The sequence below is a fragment of the Tympanuchus pallidicinctus genome, unplaced genomic scaffold (genome assembly GCF_026119805.1).
Source record: "Tympanuchus pallidicinctus isolate F22 unplaced genomic scaffold, pur_lepc_1.0 scaffold2, whole genome shotgun sequence".
NCBI lineage: Eukaryota > Metazoa > Chordata > Aves > Galliformes > Phasianidae > Tympanuchus > Tympanuchus pallidicinctus.
The window spans coordinates 22758200-22778134 of record NW_026294721.1 but is presented as its reverse complement, the minus strand read 5'-3'; the positions used below and the strand labels follow the sequence as shown (position 1 = coordinate 22778134).

The window sequence follows — 19935 nt, the reverse complement described above, 5'->3', positions numbered from 1 at the left end:
AAATCCTCAGCTGAGGATTTTTGCAGGTGGATATTAGATATTAAAAGTGTTCAGCCACAAGATATAAATCTATTGTCAATCTGGCTCTTCTAGCTCCCATACCAGGAAAATAATTTTTCCCTCAAAAAACATTTTCTAAGAAGCACCATTGATATAAGCAGGTTTGTAATGCGTTTTGGCATATCCTTGGCCAGGCAGTTTCTCCAAGGAACAGGAACTGACCTCTTCAAGGTATTTTTTATGAAAAGTGAAGAAACAAGGAGACTTTAGCTGTTTTGGATGGAGCAAGCAGTCCTAAGACAGAAATGTTATATGAGAAACAAATTTTTCAAATTGGGATGCTCTGGAAATATCAAGAACAATTCCTTTCAGTTTTTGGGAGACATTAATCTGAGCAGAACATTTAACTGGATTTAATATTCTTGTTGCTGCTTCTAGTACATTGACTTGTGGTGGAAACTCAGAAGGGATAATAAACGTTATGAGTCAGAAGTTGAAAGAGGCTAAGGCAGAACAGATTCTATCACAGTTAACAGACCATCCCTACCTATCAGTCCATGCCGTGCATAATTTTGTTTACCATTGTGCCATATCCCCTCTACCAAATGTTGCTTTTTCCACACCAAGGATTTCTTTCTGAGCTGGTTGTACTTCTTGTGTACATCATTCCAATTACACCGTTTGTATCTTTCTCTCAGAGTGAGAAAGAAAGGAGGATGAGACCTGAACTCCATATAAGTTGTCAGTGAATCACAGATTTATATGGTGGTGTAATGATATTCTCTGTTTTATTGTCTTCTCCTTTCCTAATAATTTCTAACACTGGAACTGTGGTTTTGACTGTTGTGAGTACTGAAGCATAAAACCAATCATGCAGGAACACGTAACTTCTCACTTGTTTATTCAAATGTAACAAAATATTCCGAATAGAAAAGGCAAATATTTCAGATTTTAATTCAGCATTTTTTGCCATTTATGCTCCCTCTGAAGACTTATTAGGGTATTAAAATGGAGGTGTGTGAGCCCTGTTTGTATAAAATTCATTTAATAGATACTTTAAATAATTAATTTGGTTAAAAATTACTTTGTAGAATTATTAAATGGTATGTTCCTTTGAGATTATTTTTCCTCTCTTCTTTAGTAACATATTTTAATAACATCCCACTTATATAATTGTTAATAGGGCCCATAAATGTAAGTAATTAAGCTTAAGAATTACTGAATTATGCCTTATTGTGATTAATTTTTACATATGAAAAAACTATAGAATAAATGAGTAATTATTATAATTGATTTACCATACTCATTAGTTAAGTGTAAGTAATAAATATGGGGTTATGTATCTGATTCTACAGCCTGAATGCTGAAGCCTTTTCTATTCTATGCCATTTAATCCTGTGCTAAATACATATATTCAGAAACATATTTTTCAGATTTTAAAAATATTTAAATTGCAACATTGTGTCATAAAGACTGAAAACAAAAATGCCATCTTTGAAAACGGGAACATTCCACTGTTTCCTGCTTTTTTTTTTTTTTTTTTTTTTTTTAGGTAAAAGAAACCCCAGCAGTGTAAAAAAAAAACAATGAGTTTCTTGTAGAAATTTTCAGATTTTTCATGTGCCATATTCAACTTTTTAATACTTGTCAGCTTCTATTCTCTTTTTAATTTTTTTATGGTTAGACCTCATGCAAACAAATTTTTTTCACTAAATTACTAACATCAATCAAAGCAAGTGTGGTTACATTCACATTCTGTTATAAAGCTTTGAGGCAGAGCAGCTTTCATATTGACTGTGTCAACCTTTCCCCATTTTAGCAGGTCAGTGGTATCTAATACCTAAAGGAGCATTCAGCTCAAGAATTCCTTAGCTTTGTCTGCTTATTTGTTGTACCAATAAATATTGACTGTGAATTCATTTCATACCAAATTTCAGTATTTAGTATTTGCTTTAGCCACCCATTATGAACCTGAACACATGCAGTGCTGGTAAACTGCTCCTGTGTTTAACTGCTAGTGTCACTGTGAAAGTTTTATAGCTCTTTTACTTTGAGTTTCATTTTACTTTTAACTAATAGCTTCAACTGTCTCTTAATTATTTACTTTCTGTTATATCCTAACAGATTATGATCAAATCACCTTATAACCATCTCCGGTTTGTATATTTTGCTTCAAGGTGTCTGCTACATTAGGTTAACAAAGCTTATGTCCTGTAAGACTCCATTAGAAAGACATCCTTCTTTCAATTACGTTTGAAATGCAACAGATGGCAATTATTTAATCAGTATAATGGCTGTCCCATTAAGCAGCGATGGTTCTATATTTATTGAAGTAAAATCAAATAAAATGCCTTGTATAAATACAGGTCATCAGTGGTTACCTTTCCCAAATATTAATCTTGTTAAAACATAAATTAGTTTGAAATTGCGAGTTTCCAAACCCCATGTTGATTGGATACATCGATTCAGTTATTTATTATCTGAGCCCATAATTTGTTGGGATTAATCTTATGTTGATGGGCAAATAATTACTCAGGGTGTCTCATTAGCCTTTTACAAAATGGTATATTTACTTCTGATCTTTTCAACTTTCCCATTATTTTGTAACTTTGCAGAATTGAAAATTCTTCACCAGTTTTGAAATTTGAATATTCCTCTCCCTCTCAGGTCTGCCCTGGTGAGGCCCCATCTGGAGTACTGTGTCCAGGTCTGGGGCCCCCAATACAAGGAAGGCAGGAAGCTGTTGGAGACGATCCAGAGGAGGGCCACAAGGATGATTAGAGGGCTGGAGCACCTCTCCTATGAGGGCAGGCTGAAGGAGCTGGGTTTGTTCAACCTGCAGAAGACTGCAGAGTGACCTCATTGCAGCCTTCCAGTACCTAAAGGGAGCCTATAATCAGGAGGGGAGTCAACTCTTCGAAAGGGAATATAATAGCAGGACAAGGGGAAACAGTTTTAAGTCGAAGGAGGGAAGATTAAGGTTGGATGTCAGGGAGAGAGTGGTGAGGTGCTGGAAGAGGCTGCCCAGAGAAATTGTGGATGCCCCATCCCTGGAGGTGTTCAAGGCCAGGTTGGATGGGGCCCTGGGCAGCCTGGTCTAGTATTAGATATGGGTGGTGGCCCTGCCTACAGCAGTGGAATTGGAGCCTCATGATCCTTGAGGTCCCTTCCAACCCAAGCCATTCTATGATTCTATGAAACTCAGGTACTGTACTTAAGTACAGAATTGTAAGATATGTATCTCAAAACATACGTTTTACATACTTTTTACATGGAGTATATTTAATCATCATTTGGCATTTCAAATGTATAATGTCTTTTTTTTTAATTTTATTTCTTCTTGATAGGAGAATGTAGAAGTATGATTCTGTTCATTTATAATAAACTTGGATAGTCTTTGTTTCTAGTGATCACTTTTCCTTCAAATACTTAACCTTCTTATTTATTTTTTTTTAGTCTACATCATCATTTCTAATATCAGTTTCCATATTTGTATTTTAGATGCACTTTTGTGTTTATATACACAGGGATATTCATGAAGAATAAATGCATGGTTGAAATATATTTAAGGCACATTATATTTTGATTTTATATATGGATAGAAAATATACACATTTCAAGCTTATTTTAATTTCACAAAGTATAGATTTAAAAAAAAAAAAATCATGTGCCTTTCTTTTTTCTGACTGGGATATGTTAAGAAATATTCTCTAACCTCTATCTTAATTCTCTATCAATCACTGCAGTTTTTTCCATTTCAATTCTTCCTTAAATTGCCTTGTTTCATAATTATTCCAAGCCATTATGCACATATGTGTGTATGCGTATTTTTATTTGTATAATTTTTTCTCATTGAAAGTAGCAAAATAGCCATATCATTTTTGTAGTTAAAATAATCAGGCATTATCTAGCAAACTAGAATTATTTAAAATAAATATATTGATTTTAATTACCTTCCTCAAGGATAGGTGTTAATCCCATTTCAATCCCCACCCTGAGTTGGTATGAACAAGATTAAGTACTTATCTCTAAACAGAGATGATTAAACAATACAGAGATTAGCAGTTTGCTAAGAAATTAAACTGAGAATTCACCTTGTTGGGTGTAGCAGTATGGAAATTGGAGGCAAAAATTAAAAAAAAAACAACAAAACAGTGCAAGAGAGTCTTTACAATGGCTTTAACAAGTACTGTACCCCCACGTAGTAGAAATACATGCTGTATTTTTTACTTCTCATCATTCTTCACTTCTGGGCTCTTCTGGGGACATACATATTTTTAAAATAATGTATTTGGTATAATTTTTTCTTAATTGAAAGTGTATCAATATTATAATTGTTTAAGAGATCTATAGGTCATACACCAACAGGGCGTGATTATTCTAATGAAATGGAAGTCATTTGGCCTTCAACTACACAGAATTTAATATGCACCTGAGGCACAGATTAATGACCTGCTAATATATCTCATTTAATGTCTCATTTCTTAAATAAACCAGTTCAAGTGATCTTTGGGAAACTATCCAATAAATAAATGAAAAAAGCAGTACCTGTTATGACTTACTGAGTGCGTGTTACTAAAATTTGGGTAAATAGAAAGTATTCTTTGAGGTTTAGGTACTATTTCAAAATTCAATCTGTGCTGCAAGTTTTCTAACAGTTAGGACTGTAAAAGAAAAGCTCCTAAAGTTCCATAGTGGGTCAGACACTGAAATGGATATTATGCTGAGTGATGAATGGAAAAAAGTTAACCAGAATCTGATGTCCACAAAGGCAGTGAAGGTTCTCAAAGGGTGACAATTAAAGGTTCATTGCCTTTTATTTTCATTGCTTGCTGTGACCTTGATGTGGTGGATGCTGCACCTAGAGAGAACTTCTGGCAGCCTTGAAGATGGATAGGAGCACCTAGAGTAGCAGTGGGGCAGCATATGAGCCTGGATGTGCCTTTGGCCATGTAATGGAGCTGTATCTTAAATGCCTTCAGTCTTCCCGCCTGTTGTTGTGGACATAGGAAGCACCATATTCTCTCCAAATTGGTTGCAACAAAAAGGTTCCCCTGTCAGCCACAAGAAGCACCTTTAAGGCTGTACATGACCCATAGTACACCCTAGGAATGTCTGCTAGGAGCATACCCCCATTTATGTTTTATATTCATTATTCATAACAATATTACATATTGTTATAAATGTTTAATATATGAAAGCTCAGCTCTTGAGGGCTTCACAAGGATCTTTTCCCATACCTACATAAGAAAGAAGGTGTCAGATACAGTCTACAATGTTGACTGAAATTTATAAAATTCTGCTTATTTTTTTCTGTTTTCCTTGAAGATTTTTATATTCTGTGCTTATTGTTGTTAGTTCTTTTGCATATGCCCATGCTATTGACATGCTGTGTGGCTTTTTTCCTTCGCATACATCTGTTCAATGATCAAATTTAGAATCTTATAAATAGCACTAACCTCATCCCTGTTAACGCAAGAGGATATTTTAGGTGTTTTCCAACATGTAAATTCAACAGACTGGTGTTTTCATCGAATATATTAAAAAGTAAGTAACCTTAGCTCCTAATTTTTCTTTAACAAAAAAAAAAAAAAAAAAAGCTTATCTTTTCTGAATTCTACTACACAGACAAAGTATGCACCTGTTTAATTAATTATTTATTTCCTTGTAGTAATAGTCTTTAATGTTCTATTAAAGACTCACAGGAATTGAACTACTGGGTTGGATTCTGTAGTCTTTTAAAATATAATCCATGTAAAATCTGTATTAAACATATTTACAACATGTTATTTTATTTCCTAAATCTGGAAATCCTGCATGACTTTTTCAGCAGTAAAGAAAACAACATTAATAATTGAATATATTGGATAAATGAAGAAATTTGGTCCTCACAGATTCAGTGTGAGTAATTGCAATGCAATTTAGAAATTTTAATATGCATTCAAGGTCCCTGTTTAAATACTAATCTTTGTAACTTTTACCTTATAAAAATTTCTGCAAAGATCTTTACTGTAAACAGCATGCGTCTGATAAAAAAGAGATGTAGTAAAATTGAAGAGTGTTTTGCCAATGATATTTGAGATGTTGGAAAAAAGGGCAAAAGTAAAGAAAAGGGGAAAATATTAGGTTAGTCTAGTGTCTTATATGAAAATGTAGGTAAATCAGAAATTGTTATAGTTAAAAGTCAGGTTGTTGAGCTGAATGCTAATCAATTGGTAAAACATGTATGTATGTCTGCGTGTTTTACATGTGTTCTCGTGTTTACATCCAGGCAAAGGTCCCACCCAGAGCTTCAGGCTGGAGGAGAGCTCAGGGGGATCCTAATTGTGAATATAAACGTCCAATGAGAGGGACTAAAGATGAACATTAAGTTAAAAATCTAAAAGTAAAACGTAAAATAAAAGTGAAGATCACCAGAATTCTAATGCTGATGTGAATGAGTCCATTCTTAACCTTCTGTATGCTCTTTTATTTGTATATTTCTTTTAAAATAAGGAAATGAACTCCTTAGAATAATAGTTTATTTATCTTCTTTCTCACAGAATCGAAGGGATTGGAAGGGGCCTCTGGAGATCATCCAGTCCAACTTAGTGCTAAGGCAAGATTCCTACAGCAGGTTGCACAGAAAAGCATCCAGGTAGGTTTTATATATGTCCACAGGAGGAGACTCTCAGGGCAGCCTGTTTGAGTGCACCCTCACAGTAAAGAAATTCTTTCTCATGTGCTTTCTATGTTCCAGTTTGTGTCTTCTGCCCCTTGTTCTGACGGGAAGTTACATATTAGTAATTGGAGAAAGTTTCTTCCTCCATTCTAATGCCGTGTATAAATTAATATACAGTAATACGGAAACTGAAGATTTTTTTTTTTGTCAATTCCTTCTTTGTTTCACTTCCTAACATTCTTTTGAATGCGTGGCTTAGGGCAGGTTAGATATTTGCTTGTACAAAATATGATTTTATCAATATACACAATTAATTTATATATATATTTTTTTCTCATCAGAATGGCACATTTTGAACAGTTTCACTGTGACTTTTACCAGTCCAATTACAACATAGATGACCAGGAAGATTACAGCACTTGTGACTCTAGTGAAAACTTGAGTGGAAATAGAAAGTAAGTATGCTACCAAAACAAAAAGAAGAGAGGGATTTAAAAACTGAGGTGAAATTAATGACAAAGAAAAGTATTCAGTTGAAACAAAAGGATTCTGTGAACAATGCAGCTGGAGTTTAAGGGTGAAGTAGAAGTTGTAGCAGTAGAAAGATGAAGAAAATACATTTATCCCTTTTTCTAATGTATTTTTTTGAAATCAAATGGTGACTTGTGCCCCTGGAAGAAAGACACTGAGGAAAAGAAGTTCTAAGTTAAGGAGATTTCTAAGCAACCATGTTGCAAGAGGCTGGATGTTGTTGCAGCCTCCCTGTTCAGCAGCTGATGGATTTGGCTGGTCCTAGGACTTGCACAGGGAGATGAAAAGGCCTAACCTGTCATAAAACTCTCTGCCCTACAAAGATGTTCATTTAGTCCTACCCACAATGGCAGTGCTCCACAGAGTCTGCACCTCCCTTCTGGAAAATATCAGGGAATAAAAAATAATTTTGATTGAAACAGAAAGATGGGTGTCAAAGGATGAGAGATTAGGCCCCGCTCTCTCTATGCCTTCTGGTCATACAGAAATAAAATTATATATAATAATAATTGGGAAATCATGGAAAATAGAGCAGCAAAGAGCTTTGAGATCTATACTTCCTCCAAGGCTGATTTACTTATAATTAAGCCTATCATAGCCTATTATAAAGGATTGGGATCTGCACTAATGTTGAAAATAGTTGAAAATGTAAACCATGGCACATGGGTGAAAGAAACAGTTCTAGGGAACCATTGAGTTGCTCACTGCCATCATTTGTTTCACTGCAATTTGCTTCTTGTCCCAGGAGCCAGACAGGACACAGACCTCTGGCTGGTGCTTTTGTCCCCTCAGAAATGCTGTTGCCATCTCAGAGTTACACAGGTCAGATTCTACAGCCAACAGTTCTATACAGTTCCAACACTCTCTCTCACCTTAGCTACACTGATGGTTTTGATGAGGAACCTCCTTTGCTAGAAGGTAAAAATAAAACCAAGGACAGTGCATGTTTGTATGCTTCTGTTTCCTAACTAGTGTCAGCCACCAGAGTATCTACAACAGGCGCTCAGCCTGGCTGTTGAACTTGCCCTTGTGAATTCAACTTTGTCCAACTGCTCCTGTCCTCAAGCCTGAATTTTCTTATCTGAGGTCCGTAAGGGTTAATTCATTATGTCATTTATATGGCATATGCTTTACTACCACTAGATGACAGCATAACAATAAGTTTTACATTCATATTTCCAAATATTTTTCTGCTCCATGTTTATACTGCATGCATACTGGGATATCTTTAATTAATAAATATTGATAATAATCTTATTTGCTTATCTAGTAATAAATTTTACAGTTTGAAGATGCTAACTAGATTGTTTCAGTGTAAAGGAAATGTTTAAAGTTGCATTCAGCTTCAATTTGTTGATCATTTAACTGCATGGACAACATCATTCTTCATGATGACTGAACTATCTTAACGCTAGTGACTGACCTGTAGATGAACATTCAGTTAGCAAAATACCAGTACTACCTACATTAAAAAAATAAAATAATAATAAAAAAAAAAAATTGTGACTACTCCACAGTTATATAAAAGGAAAGTATGCAGCCTTTTTTTGAACTACTTTAAACCAGCAAGATCATTCTGAATGACATGGATAACTTCTAGACCTCCAACTCTCAGTCCTTCAGGCATGTAATTGCACGGGCAGCTCACCCCATGAAAAGGATGTTGAAATACAACTACTTGTGATCTACAGAGCTGCAGAGACATTCATGACTGTGTCAAATAAATTGACCAAGGTCAAACATTTTAATACTGAACAACCTTATTTATGTAATGTTTTGTCTTAGTTCGAGATGATGGATTAGTGAAGAGCTAGCTTTTCAAACAGCTCTAACATATTGTCAGTCTCAGTCATTTTGGCAACCAGTTCTGAATCTAGCTTTTCCTTGCTGGAGCATCTCAGGAAAAATGATTGATCTTTCAAGATGAAGTGTTTCTGAAGAAGTCAGAAAAGAAATCTTTGCAGTATCAGAATTCCTATTGACTTTAATGGGAAAGAAATTTGTTCTGTTTCCAGGGTTTCCAGTAATTACGTTTTAAATGCAAAAAGCTTATAAAGCACTCTACAAAGTATTATTAACTTGCCATGAAGGAAAGAATGTCGTTTTTAAGTGCCTCTGGCTGCTAAGGCTTAAGACACATCTCTTGTCAGACTTACCAGAATTAAATCATATATCTGTGTCTTCAGTTTTCCAGAATATCTTGAATTCTGCAGTTAATTTTAATTAGCATATTTTTCAGCATCTAAGTTAGTGCAGTTTATGTATATATATATATATATTTTAATATAGGAAAAACAAATATTAACTTGAAAATGCTGAAGGCATTTCTTGACTCATTAGATTTAATAAAAAAATATTTCCAGTTTAGAATCAGAGTTGACTCTCAGCTATACTGGATGAAAATGTACAGCATGATCTATTACAGAATATATCATCCTACAACATTATCTTCATTCAAGTGATTAATTTGTTTAGTGATCTGTGATATCTACTGGGTTACTGTAAAAGTGTTGTTCTCTTGTAAGCAGTTCTGGAATTTCTCATTGCAGAACTTGGGATAAATTTTGAGCACATATGGCAAAAAACTTTAACAGTTCTAAATCCAATGAAACCTGCAGATGGCAGCATTATGATCGAGACGGACCTCACTGGACCTGTGGTTTTCTGTTTGGCCCTTGGAGCAACGTTGCTGCTGGTAGGTTGTGCTAATTTAAGTAATCAATTTTCTGACAAGTTAATGGCTCTGTGATTAATGTACATGAAGTAGCAGATGTAGATCTGACAAATATATGTATATATAAAATGAGTCATTCTCTGCTATTTTCCCAATATTACATGTAAAAAAGACTTCTTGCTTGAAAGCACATAATGTTTAATTGTAATGTAGATGTAATACAAGCAAAGTAGTGTGTTACTTCCCGTGGAAATAAAAGATCTCACCATTATTGGAGGTAGGGATTAATATGAACAAAGATCTGCACAGTACATAGGCTGAGGAGGCTCTTAACACTTGAGGTACAACATGAAGTAGATAAGGACATAAAAGGGAATTTCCAGAGGGAAAAAGAAGGGATAGCAGACCAGCCCAATTTTTAAAGCACTCTTGCTGCTTTTTTTTTTAAATTATCCTCTCTCATTTGTTATTCTGGGGAGTGCGGAGATATAAAAGAAAAATATATCTATCTTTATGCAACTAAAAATATTTCAACAAGAATTACAACTTCTTCTACCTCCCTGTCAAAATTTACAATACCTTTCTATAAACTTTGCTAGCATCTTCTTAATCTACACACTCTTTCTACATCATCTGCTAAACAAAATATTTAAGCCTGTGCTTAAATTTTTTCCTCTTCATGAATAGATTTTCCTACAGAAGGAAAGCTGAAAGAAAGATTGTACACTAGTCCAAAATTCATCTATTTGTCACTGACAACAGAGGCTCTCTGGTACTGCTGAAGGACGGCTCTGATTGTCAGCAACCATTTGTCAGACAGGGACAAAGTGGGACTGTTCTGGGGAGGGTTTGCTGCACTGACACCTGAGGGGAGAGAAAAGGGGCTCTAATTCTCCTTTTCCTCTGTGATAAACGGTGCTGAATCAGAAGACTTGAAAGTTCTTACTCAATTTGTAATGTCAGTGTAGTACCTTGACTGTGCAAACTGCAATATAAAAGGCAAGTGTTATTATTTATGTGCCTGTAAAACTGAAAATATTTTAAAAGAGCAGAAACAGCAGCAGGAAATGGAATTTGGGAAAAGAAGGTGGAAAGCTACAGAAGATGGGCTCTCTCCCACCTAGAGAAATAAAGATGAGGGGAATAAAGTAGAAATTGCTGAATTGACTACAAACGGAACAATGGAAGGAGAGCGTAAAAAAAATAGTGCTGTTGATTTTTCTCCTTGGACAGTGAGATATTACAATGAATATTAAGCTAGTATTATTGAAATAAAGTACCTAAATTACCATTTTTATTCTAAGATATTAAACATGTTGTCTCTGGAAAAACAACCACTTTCAGTGCTCTAGATTTTAGCAAGAACAACTCCTCTGACACAGTCTACTCTGTCAGAGTTTTTGTGCCACAGTTTCACAGGAAAATGTTTATGGGATTTCCATGGACATTTTACAAATTCAAACTTCCTATTTTTATTTTGGATACATTTGAATACCAGAGTTGCTCTTGAGCTATATAAGTTACGATATCCTTTTATACTTCATAGGAAGTATACTTTTATACTTTATAGGAATGTAATTTGGTTAAAAGCTTGTTTCAAGGAGTAATTTAGAAATTTTACTTACTTTCAGCTTTTTAACTATGAAAAATATGCAAAGATGTTCTTTAAATGTTAACATTTCTTTTGGATCACAGAGAAAATGAGAAAGGGTTTCTTAGCCTGGCAGCAGGACTTGTTCTTCCTCATGCTGGTGAAAAGCAAGGCAGCTCCATTGCAGAGAAAGAAACAACAGCATTGCAAAAGTTTGCACGCTTTGCATTTTGCATAGTCATTTGTCACAGGACTTCTCCATATCCTGAAACTGAGGGTAGCAGCACCCACTCCAGGCAGGTGCAAACAAGCACACAAGGTCTGACTTTCTTCTAACCTTGTTCCTTCAGCAGGACAAATTTAGTACTTTCAATTCATCAAAGCCTGCCAGGCTAATCAAGTCTGATTCTGGTTTTGCTTACATTGCTGTGAACTGGGAGTATTCCCGTGTGCGTGAGTCAGTATATTTACATAAGTTAGCAACAGCTCAAATTGGAACAAATGCGTTCAGCTGCGTTTTCTCTCTCTCTCATTCCCCTGCACCACAAATCAAACACTGCACCAAATGGAGGTTTCAGTTGGCTATGCTCCCTTCATCTCTGTCTCAGTAATTTGGTAATCTTAAGCTGCCAAATAGTGCTGTATGAAACCATTAAAAACACCAAAACAAACAACCTAAAATATTAGCTTATAGTCATTATTGCATCTCTGTGAGACATAATTTTTTCTAATTGACCAACAGTATATGCTACCCCAAACAGCCACACATGTTAAACTTAATACAGAACTTTAGATACTGAAATTGTGACCGATAATAATTCACCTATCACTGCTCTTCCATGCTACCTCTGTCATTAATTCTATTTGGTGAAGCAATTTTTCCTGATTGTTTTATACAAGTAGTATGCAAACACTACCAAAGGTCTCTTTCTTTAGCAAGCACTTGGTCAATGCAAGACTGGGTAACCTGATTCTATCTAACTCGGAAGCAGAGGAGAGGTCAGCAATGAGCCAGGATGAGCTGAAAAGCAGATGGTGCTGATGGAGTGTCAGGTCTTACTAGCTGAGGCTGCCTTTCATTTAAGTGCTCTTTCTTCGTAAGATGAGCTGACACCAACCTGCAACTTCAGGACTTTCAACTTGTGCCACCACTAGATTATTCTCTCTCTTTTACATTTCTTTATATCTGTCCACCTCAATACTGCTGGCATCCCGTGATTAGCTTCCATACAAATGAGGGACCAGAGAAACAAGGTCTTCAAAGATGTTTAGCTTCCCCCAGGATTCATTAAAATATGAGCTTGAGGACAGTAAATATCAATCCTCCTAAACCACTGTGGAAGAGATACCTGTAAATATTTTAAACCAGGAAAAGACTCAGTAATATTTCCATCTTTTGCACCATAAGAGAATCCAAGCTTAAGCTACAAAATGAATGGAAAACTGAAACCCTCTCTAAGCTTCAATTCTCATGCAATTTATCCTATGCAGTATGTAATGAGTGACATATAAAAGTATACACAGAAATGCATCTGAGTGTTAAGTATGTTTATATGTATTCTTACGTGTTAGAAAGGTGATGCATTGTGGCACTTCCTTTGACAAGTTTTCCACAGTATCGAGCTGAGGGTTGAGTCATACATACATACAAGTAAAAACATGAGTCATGCAATGGCTTGGGTTGGAAGGGACCTCAAGGATCATGAAGCTCCAACATCCCTGATGCATGCAAGGCCACCAACCTCTATATCTAATAAACCAGGCTGCCCAGGGCCCTATCCAACCTGGCCTTGAACACCTCCAGGTATGGGGCATAATGAGCTCAATAGGAAAAAGAAAATAATAGTATTGTTTAGGAAATGTAGAACCACGTTTTAAGTTGTATTGTTCAGCTTTGAAATTAAAGTCTGCAACATCCACAGTTCTCAATCTAACTGTTTTTGCAGTTGCCTTTCAGTAGTAATTTGGGAAGTAGCAGCTAGGTCTGCTTTGCATATGGATAGATGTGTGCAAGGCATCTATCCAGGGTTTAAGCTATCCCCTTCATAAATGCGCGTTATCTTTAAGAAGCAAAGTTCCAAAACAAACAAACTTGTCTTCATCCCAGATCACTGTTTATTTTGGAAGAACAGATGTTAAAATCACACTACTGTGTACCTGGCATTCAGTAGTTCTTTTGTTAGAATCTTGAAGAGAGAGTGAAAGATTTAGCAATATATCTTGAATGAGAAATGCACTCTTGTCTGGAGGTAATCCTCCAAAATAATGGCAAGAGATTAAGAAATTGGTGGTGCTATGGTCACTGGTGCCTGTTGTACTAGCTTTGTGTGTAAATTATAGAACATCAGACTCCAGGCTGTCAGGCTGGTACCTTTCAGAGGCACTAAATTCACACAGAGAAATAAAACCTGGAAGAAGGAAAACAAAACAAAACAAAACAAAAACCAAACCAAAACCAAAACCAAAACAAAACAAAAAAAAATCAACAGCCGTCTGGGGGATTTTTCTTTCAGTGGAGAACAAAAGAACATGATCTGACTGTTGCTACTACAGTTTATCTAGAAATGAACGTGCTGTATTGATCTAACCACGGAGATGTGTCTTTCTCGTTGTAGTCAAGGGGAAGAATGGTCACATTCATCTTGAAAAATAGCATAGTTTCAGCAAAGGCTTACTAGCTTTTGGGTTGTTGATTTTTTTTTTTTTTTTTTCAGATCTACTTAAATCTGTAATAAAATGAAAAGTGTTTTAAGTGAGGCTGTTGTTTTACTTGGGACACTTTTCCACTGACCTACGTACTGAAATCGTTAAAGTTTTCAATTTCCACAGTCTTTGAATTTGTAAAGATTGGAAACATTTTCCTGACACTAAAAAGTGCTTTCCATGTCCATAATTTGTTCTCAGCTTGCTACCAGTTAGATCTTCACAAGCTTCCCTGACCAACTGCTGTGTTACTTCTGAGCCCAACGAGAATAAGACTGAGAATCAGTGGGATAACTTTAAATTAGCAACAACCACATTGTCACAATTTTACCTTGGAATGTTTTGATGCAAAAATCACCCAAAAGTAGCAGCAGTGTTTGCAATTGAACCAATGAAGACAAAGTGAGGAGAAAGTGACTGTCAATAAAAAAAGTGGAACTAAGGTAGTGCTTAATTTCTTCCATCCACCTTGCAATCATTTGTTCCCTTCCAACACTATTTTTTGTATGTTTTTTCCAGGCAGGAAAAGTTCACTTTAGCTATGTGTATGGAGTGAGTATCACTGGGTGCCTTGTTATGCATGCCCTGCTGAACCTGATGAGCATCCCAGGAGTCTCGCATGGCTGTGTTGCAAGTGTTTTGGGCTACTGCCTGCTGCCCATGGTGATCCTATCCTCTTCTGCAGCCATCTTCTCGCTACAGTAAGTACCAGTGCTTGGCAGCAAGAACCATCTGAAGGACCGTGAGTCAGAAGTGTTACAAAAATGTTTTGTAAATGGTTATGTAGTTAATTTTATCTTCCAAAATTGTGAAGAAATACACCAGTCCATGTAGGTGAAAATGGGCAAAATGGAAGAGGAAGGTCTGTGTTTGAGAAGGGTGATATAAAATCACTTTAATATGATTCCACTGTTTCCCAAGGGGACTAAGAGTGGCTTTGATTTTTGCAGCAGCCCCAAATATGCTTTTTGTTTTCCAAAAACCAATAGTATCCAAACTAAGGTATCAATTTTGAAAGATACTCATAGACTTTGGTTTGACATAGCTGATTCTCTTGGTTGTTTTTTTTTGTTGTTTTGGTTTGGGTTTTTTTTTTTTTTTTTTTTTTTTGTTCATAATACCAGGCTTCCATCCTTGTATTTCCTTTCTTTCTGTAGACTGACTTCTGTGTAACAGAATGAACCTTTAATGAAGTGGAGCATTAAGATGTAGCTAAGTCCTATTCTCCAAAGAATAGTTATGGTATAATCACTTTGAAAAAAATAATGTGCAGCACTCTATATACCTCTGTGAGTGTATGGAGGAGTGTTAATTAATATACATAAGAATTAAGAAATTTTCACGCAAGCCCCTCCTTCCTCTTCATTCCCTAAGCTTTTTGAGATATGGACTGTGTTTACCTCTATGCTGACATAAAGAAAAGCATAAAAATGTTCCAGGTCTTGCCTGAAGTTCTTTGGGCAGTACTTTTTATCCATAGTGATCACAATATTAATAATAGCTCTCCTCCTTGGTCTTTTTGAATATTTTCTGAACTCTCCAACCAGCAAGACATGGGACTTGGCAGCTGATGAGTAATAAAATTACCTGTTTCTTTTATCTGATAAAACTGCAATTTTACGTATGAAATTATTTTTTAAGGAAATGATACTGCATTGTTAAGATTTTAGCATAATTGTTGCTTGTTTTTGTAGAGCTATAATATATTAGACTGACCTTATTCTGTATATTCAAGTGTTACTCAATTGTCCTTGAAAAGATGAGCAGCAGTGACACTAAAGAAGCCACTCATTCTCTGTTCTCCAACACTTCCATATTTGCTTGATTAACCTGTTTAATAATCCACCCAAATAAAAGGTGCAAATATGTAATCAGAGGACAGATGGGGCTAACTCCAAGCCAGCTGTTATAACTGCATGGGATGCTGTTGACTGTACAAGGAGTCACCAAGCACACAACATAGCCTTGTAAAATGCTGTGAGTTTGAGAAAGCACATCTTTTGAAAATCTATAGTCTAGTGAGATAGACTTTACAAAAGTAAACTATAATTTCTGAAATGAATTGATAATGTCAAGTATCTGTCTCTAAGATTCTGCAGTCCTTTCTCATTTGCTATATGAAACTTCTTGAATCAATAAAAAGTTATGTATTGCACAAAGATCTATTATTAACTTGTACTAAAATTAAGTAGCAAATTTAAATCCAATATGACTCATTGTTTTTAATTTTAAAAATTATTTAACACTGCAAAGGAAAAACAGAAGTACATTCACGCTTTTTTTTTTTCCTAATCTTTGTGAAAAGTTATTTCAACCATTTCAAATTGTAAAGAATTTGAAAACTTCAATCTGTTCTCATAGAAAATACACATAAGATTGTACGCATATAAAATGAAAGATAAATATTAATTCAACAATTTATGGTATTCATGATCATCTATTTCAGTGTTAATTGGGAATGAGACAAAATGTGAAACCTTTGGATGCTGAATGGCACCATAAGAGAGGACCAGTTCTCTTATTCAGACTTGTGTGGAACCAGATTCTCTAAAGCTTCACTTGTAGCCATCTATGCTGATGTCATGCTGAGGCCAAGCTGATTAAGCAATCTTTCTGGAAGAAATATCAGCAATTTTTTTTTCCTGGAAATAAAAAACAATTCTTCACTATCACCTCTATGAACAGGCTGACCACAGCATTTCCTTGACTAAATAGTGAAGGAAATGAGTTCAAGATGGGAGAAAAGATTTATTTGACCCATCTGATGTACAGGACTCATTTGATGACTCTATTTGCAAGCTGTTAATAGAGAGGGAGAGGCACTGCTCTTGTTTGCTCACCCAGCTCTATCTTTGTACTCCTCCATAAACCCTCTAAGCTACTGTAAGCATGACACCTTTTCCTTGTCCGTCTCCCATGCAGGATGATCTAAACCTCATCAACACACGAGACATGCGGTTTGCTAAAGCTAGCCTGCTCATATCAGCATTTAGTGTGCTGTAAGATCAAAGACTGAATGTACAAGTGCACAGACTTATCCCTTGGCTCCAACAGGATTTTATGTCACCTTTCCATCTTGCTCTCTGCCTGTTCTGGAACAAACCATTAGAGGCCATTGGATCCTCAGTGCAATGCAGAGCTCTAAATTGTACTGCCTTGTAATTGGCCCCTAAAGAGTCATTACAGTAGCTGCAAATTATCCTCAGGCAGCAAGTTCCTGTAGATTTCTAACCTCTGCAACCATATGGATAGATCAAGAAGCAATCCATACTAGCTCTGAGTTTCTGGCTACCTGGTTAACTGAGCATCTTTGTGTCTCTGCTTGGAGAAGAGGCTTAGTTCACAGTGTAATCACAGTGTAATTCCCTGAATGCCTCTGCATAGGCTTAGCAGGACACTTCAACTGAGAATAATAAACTGCATGGTCTTTATTGTTTTATTTATAGTACGTTGATGTTGCAACAAGGTGCTGAGTCACCTTAAAATCAGTTTTCTCCTTCCTTTCCAAAGCTGCAAGAGCTAAGAACATCAAGTACCTTATTGGTTTGGAGACAGAAAGAAAGGAATGAAGTATGACTTTATGTAAATGCAATACGTAAACTAAGGCAATTAAAGGAGAGCTTTATTCACTGTGGTTTAGTTTAGTGAGATTTTGGAAGATTACCTTCAGCACAAGATTAGTGAAGATTATTTTTGACAAATGAGCCTAAGTAGGTATATGTAGTCTGTTTCTGATTCTGATTCTGTTTAGCTGGTACTTTGGAAGAACAGAGTGCCACAAAGTCATTTAGCAAGTGGCAGATGTTCGTTCATTCTGGAGGTCCTTGAGACTGACACAGCAAGTGTGTGTAACACAGCCAACTCAATATGCACCTCAGCAGCATTGTGCACATGAGCTCATGCATTTTATAGAAGTAGACTGCAAATACAGTGTGCAAATAAAACATATATGAAACATTATTTATTGGCATGGTCTTGCTCCTACAGGGATTAATAGCCAAATCTCTAATATGCAGGAATATTTCAGCAGGCTTCTGACCACAGTCTCATAATCACCCATTCTCCTGGCCCCCTTGTGCCTGAGAAGCAGCAAAAATTAACTTTGGAAGAGCTTAGTTGGTACTGAGGGGCAGAGTGGAAAGCCACAATGTGAAGAGAATGTCAAAATGAGCAAAAATACATTTCCTCAGTGTTTCTTCGCCTGTCCCTTACACTACTCTAGATGTGAAGCTTTTAAAAGCCCACTTAGGCTTTCTCTTGGGAGACACCTATGTGCATGGCCAGCTGAGTGTACATCCTGAATTGTTGCTCCTCAGTCTGAGATACACTTCAGACTTTTGAAGTGTTACAAAACTACATCACCTCCAGGTCATCATTCTACCTGACAGAAGAGTAGGATTGTAGTGTCATTATAAATCCTAGTGACTTCTGCTTGATGGATTTTGGCTGAATAAGATCTTTGCTAACTTAAAAGAAAAAAAGAGTTTTCAGCTGCTGCATCTATTGGAGACCACAAAGATACTGGAAACCAATTTCTCTTTTTGGCAGTACCACTGATGACACTGCTGAAGGAATTACCTTGGTCTCTTGGTTCTTGCAGCATCTGTTATCTTATCAGTAATGAGTTGCCAGACATGAGCTCATGATTTGATGCTACATGTGCTAACAAACGCACTTTTTTGTTTTTTTTGTTTTTCTTGCAGTGGAATCCTGGGAACTTTGTTAGCTCTGTTTGTTATTGGATGGTGCAGTTTGTCAGCCTCCAAAATTTTTACCTCTGCCTTGGCCATGGAAGGACAGCAGCTCCTTATTGCATACCCGTGTGCTTTGCTGTATGGACTCTTTGCACTTCTGGCAGTTTTCTGAAGCATATTTCCTGGTAGCCTTATTACAGTCTGTTTATGTTTGTTGGAGGGATAGGAGGTTATTTACTCATTTTTAAATTGTGCAGAATTGCATTAAGTTCCATTAACAAAATTAGATTATAGAACTTACCTTTTATTTGCTTAATGGCTGATAATAAAATAAAAAAAAAGGAAACTAACAGGCAGATGATTGTACTGCTGATGTTTTGAGAATCTTGCAGCTTAGAGAAAATAGGTTTGTATGGAGAAGATAGTAAAAATAGTAAAAAAGAAATAAATGACAATTAAAAACAAATATTGTCTTTTGGGTGATTACAATACATATAACATATAGTATATACACTGGAGAGTAACTGGAAAGTAATAACACAAATATTTAACAGTTCTAGTGATTCTAGTGAAAATGCACTTTTGTTTCAGAAAAAAAAAAAGCCTATTATTTGATTACTAACAACACAGAATTTATGCAGTTTTTTCAGTTATTATTTTCTATATTTAACAGAGGATTTAGTGGCTCTGCTTTGTGATGTGGAATGATTGTCCAAGTAACAGGAAGAACAGGTTGCTACAACAGAGGGAGGAAACTAGAAATGTCATCTTGTTTTATTTTTAAGAGGTTTTGCTGTCCAAAATCCTATTGTACTTTTTGTAATGTACAGTAATGTTAGATTTTAAAATTGCCACTAAACCACTACCTGCTGTCACTGCAGAAAAGCACCACACAAAGCAAATGCAGCTCCTAAAAATGTCTCCTGAAAGGCACAACTGTATTTAAGCAAGCGAAATAAAACCTCCACAATTTTATCTCCTCTCCCCCCTATACCCCACAATCTATTTGCTGCTTTTAGTCTTATAGGAACCTAACATTTTTATAACAGCAGTGAAGCACAGAATGCACAAGATGACATTT

At 35.9% G+C, this 19935-nt stretch overlaps 1 protein-coding gene across 2 annotated transcripts; it reads left to right on the top strand.

Annotated features, from left to right (window-relative positions):
- Nucleotides 1–5454: 5454 nt before the first annotated feature.
- On the top strand, nucleotides 5455–19320 carry YIPF7 (Yip1 domain family member 7). 2 transcript variants are annotated; one of them, XM_052682522.1, is made up of 7 exons: nucleotides 5455–5547; nucleotides 6543–6637; nucleotides 7003–7116; nucleotides 7938–8110; nucleotides 9811–9887; nucleotides 14680–14861; nucleotides 18864–19320. In XM_052682522.1, the coding sequence occupies exons 3-7, from the start codon at nucleotides 7004–7006 to the stop codon at nucleotides 19024–19026; spliced, it is 708 nt and encodes a 235-aa protein (XP_052538482.1). In that variant the 5' UTR covers nucleotides 5455–5547; nucleotides 6543–6637; nucleotide 7003; the 3' UTR covers nucleotides 19027–19320. The 2 variants fall into 2 exon arrangements, with proteins under 2 accessions (XP_052538482.1, XP_052538481.1); XM_052682521.1 differs by having other exon boundaries at nucleotides 9742–9887.
- The last annotated feature ends 615 nt before the right edge of the window (nucleotides 19321–19935 follow it).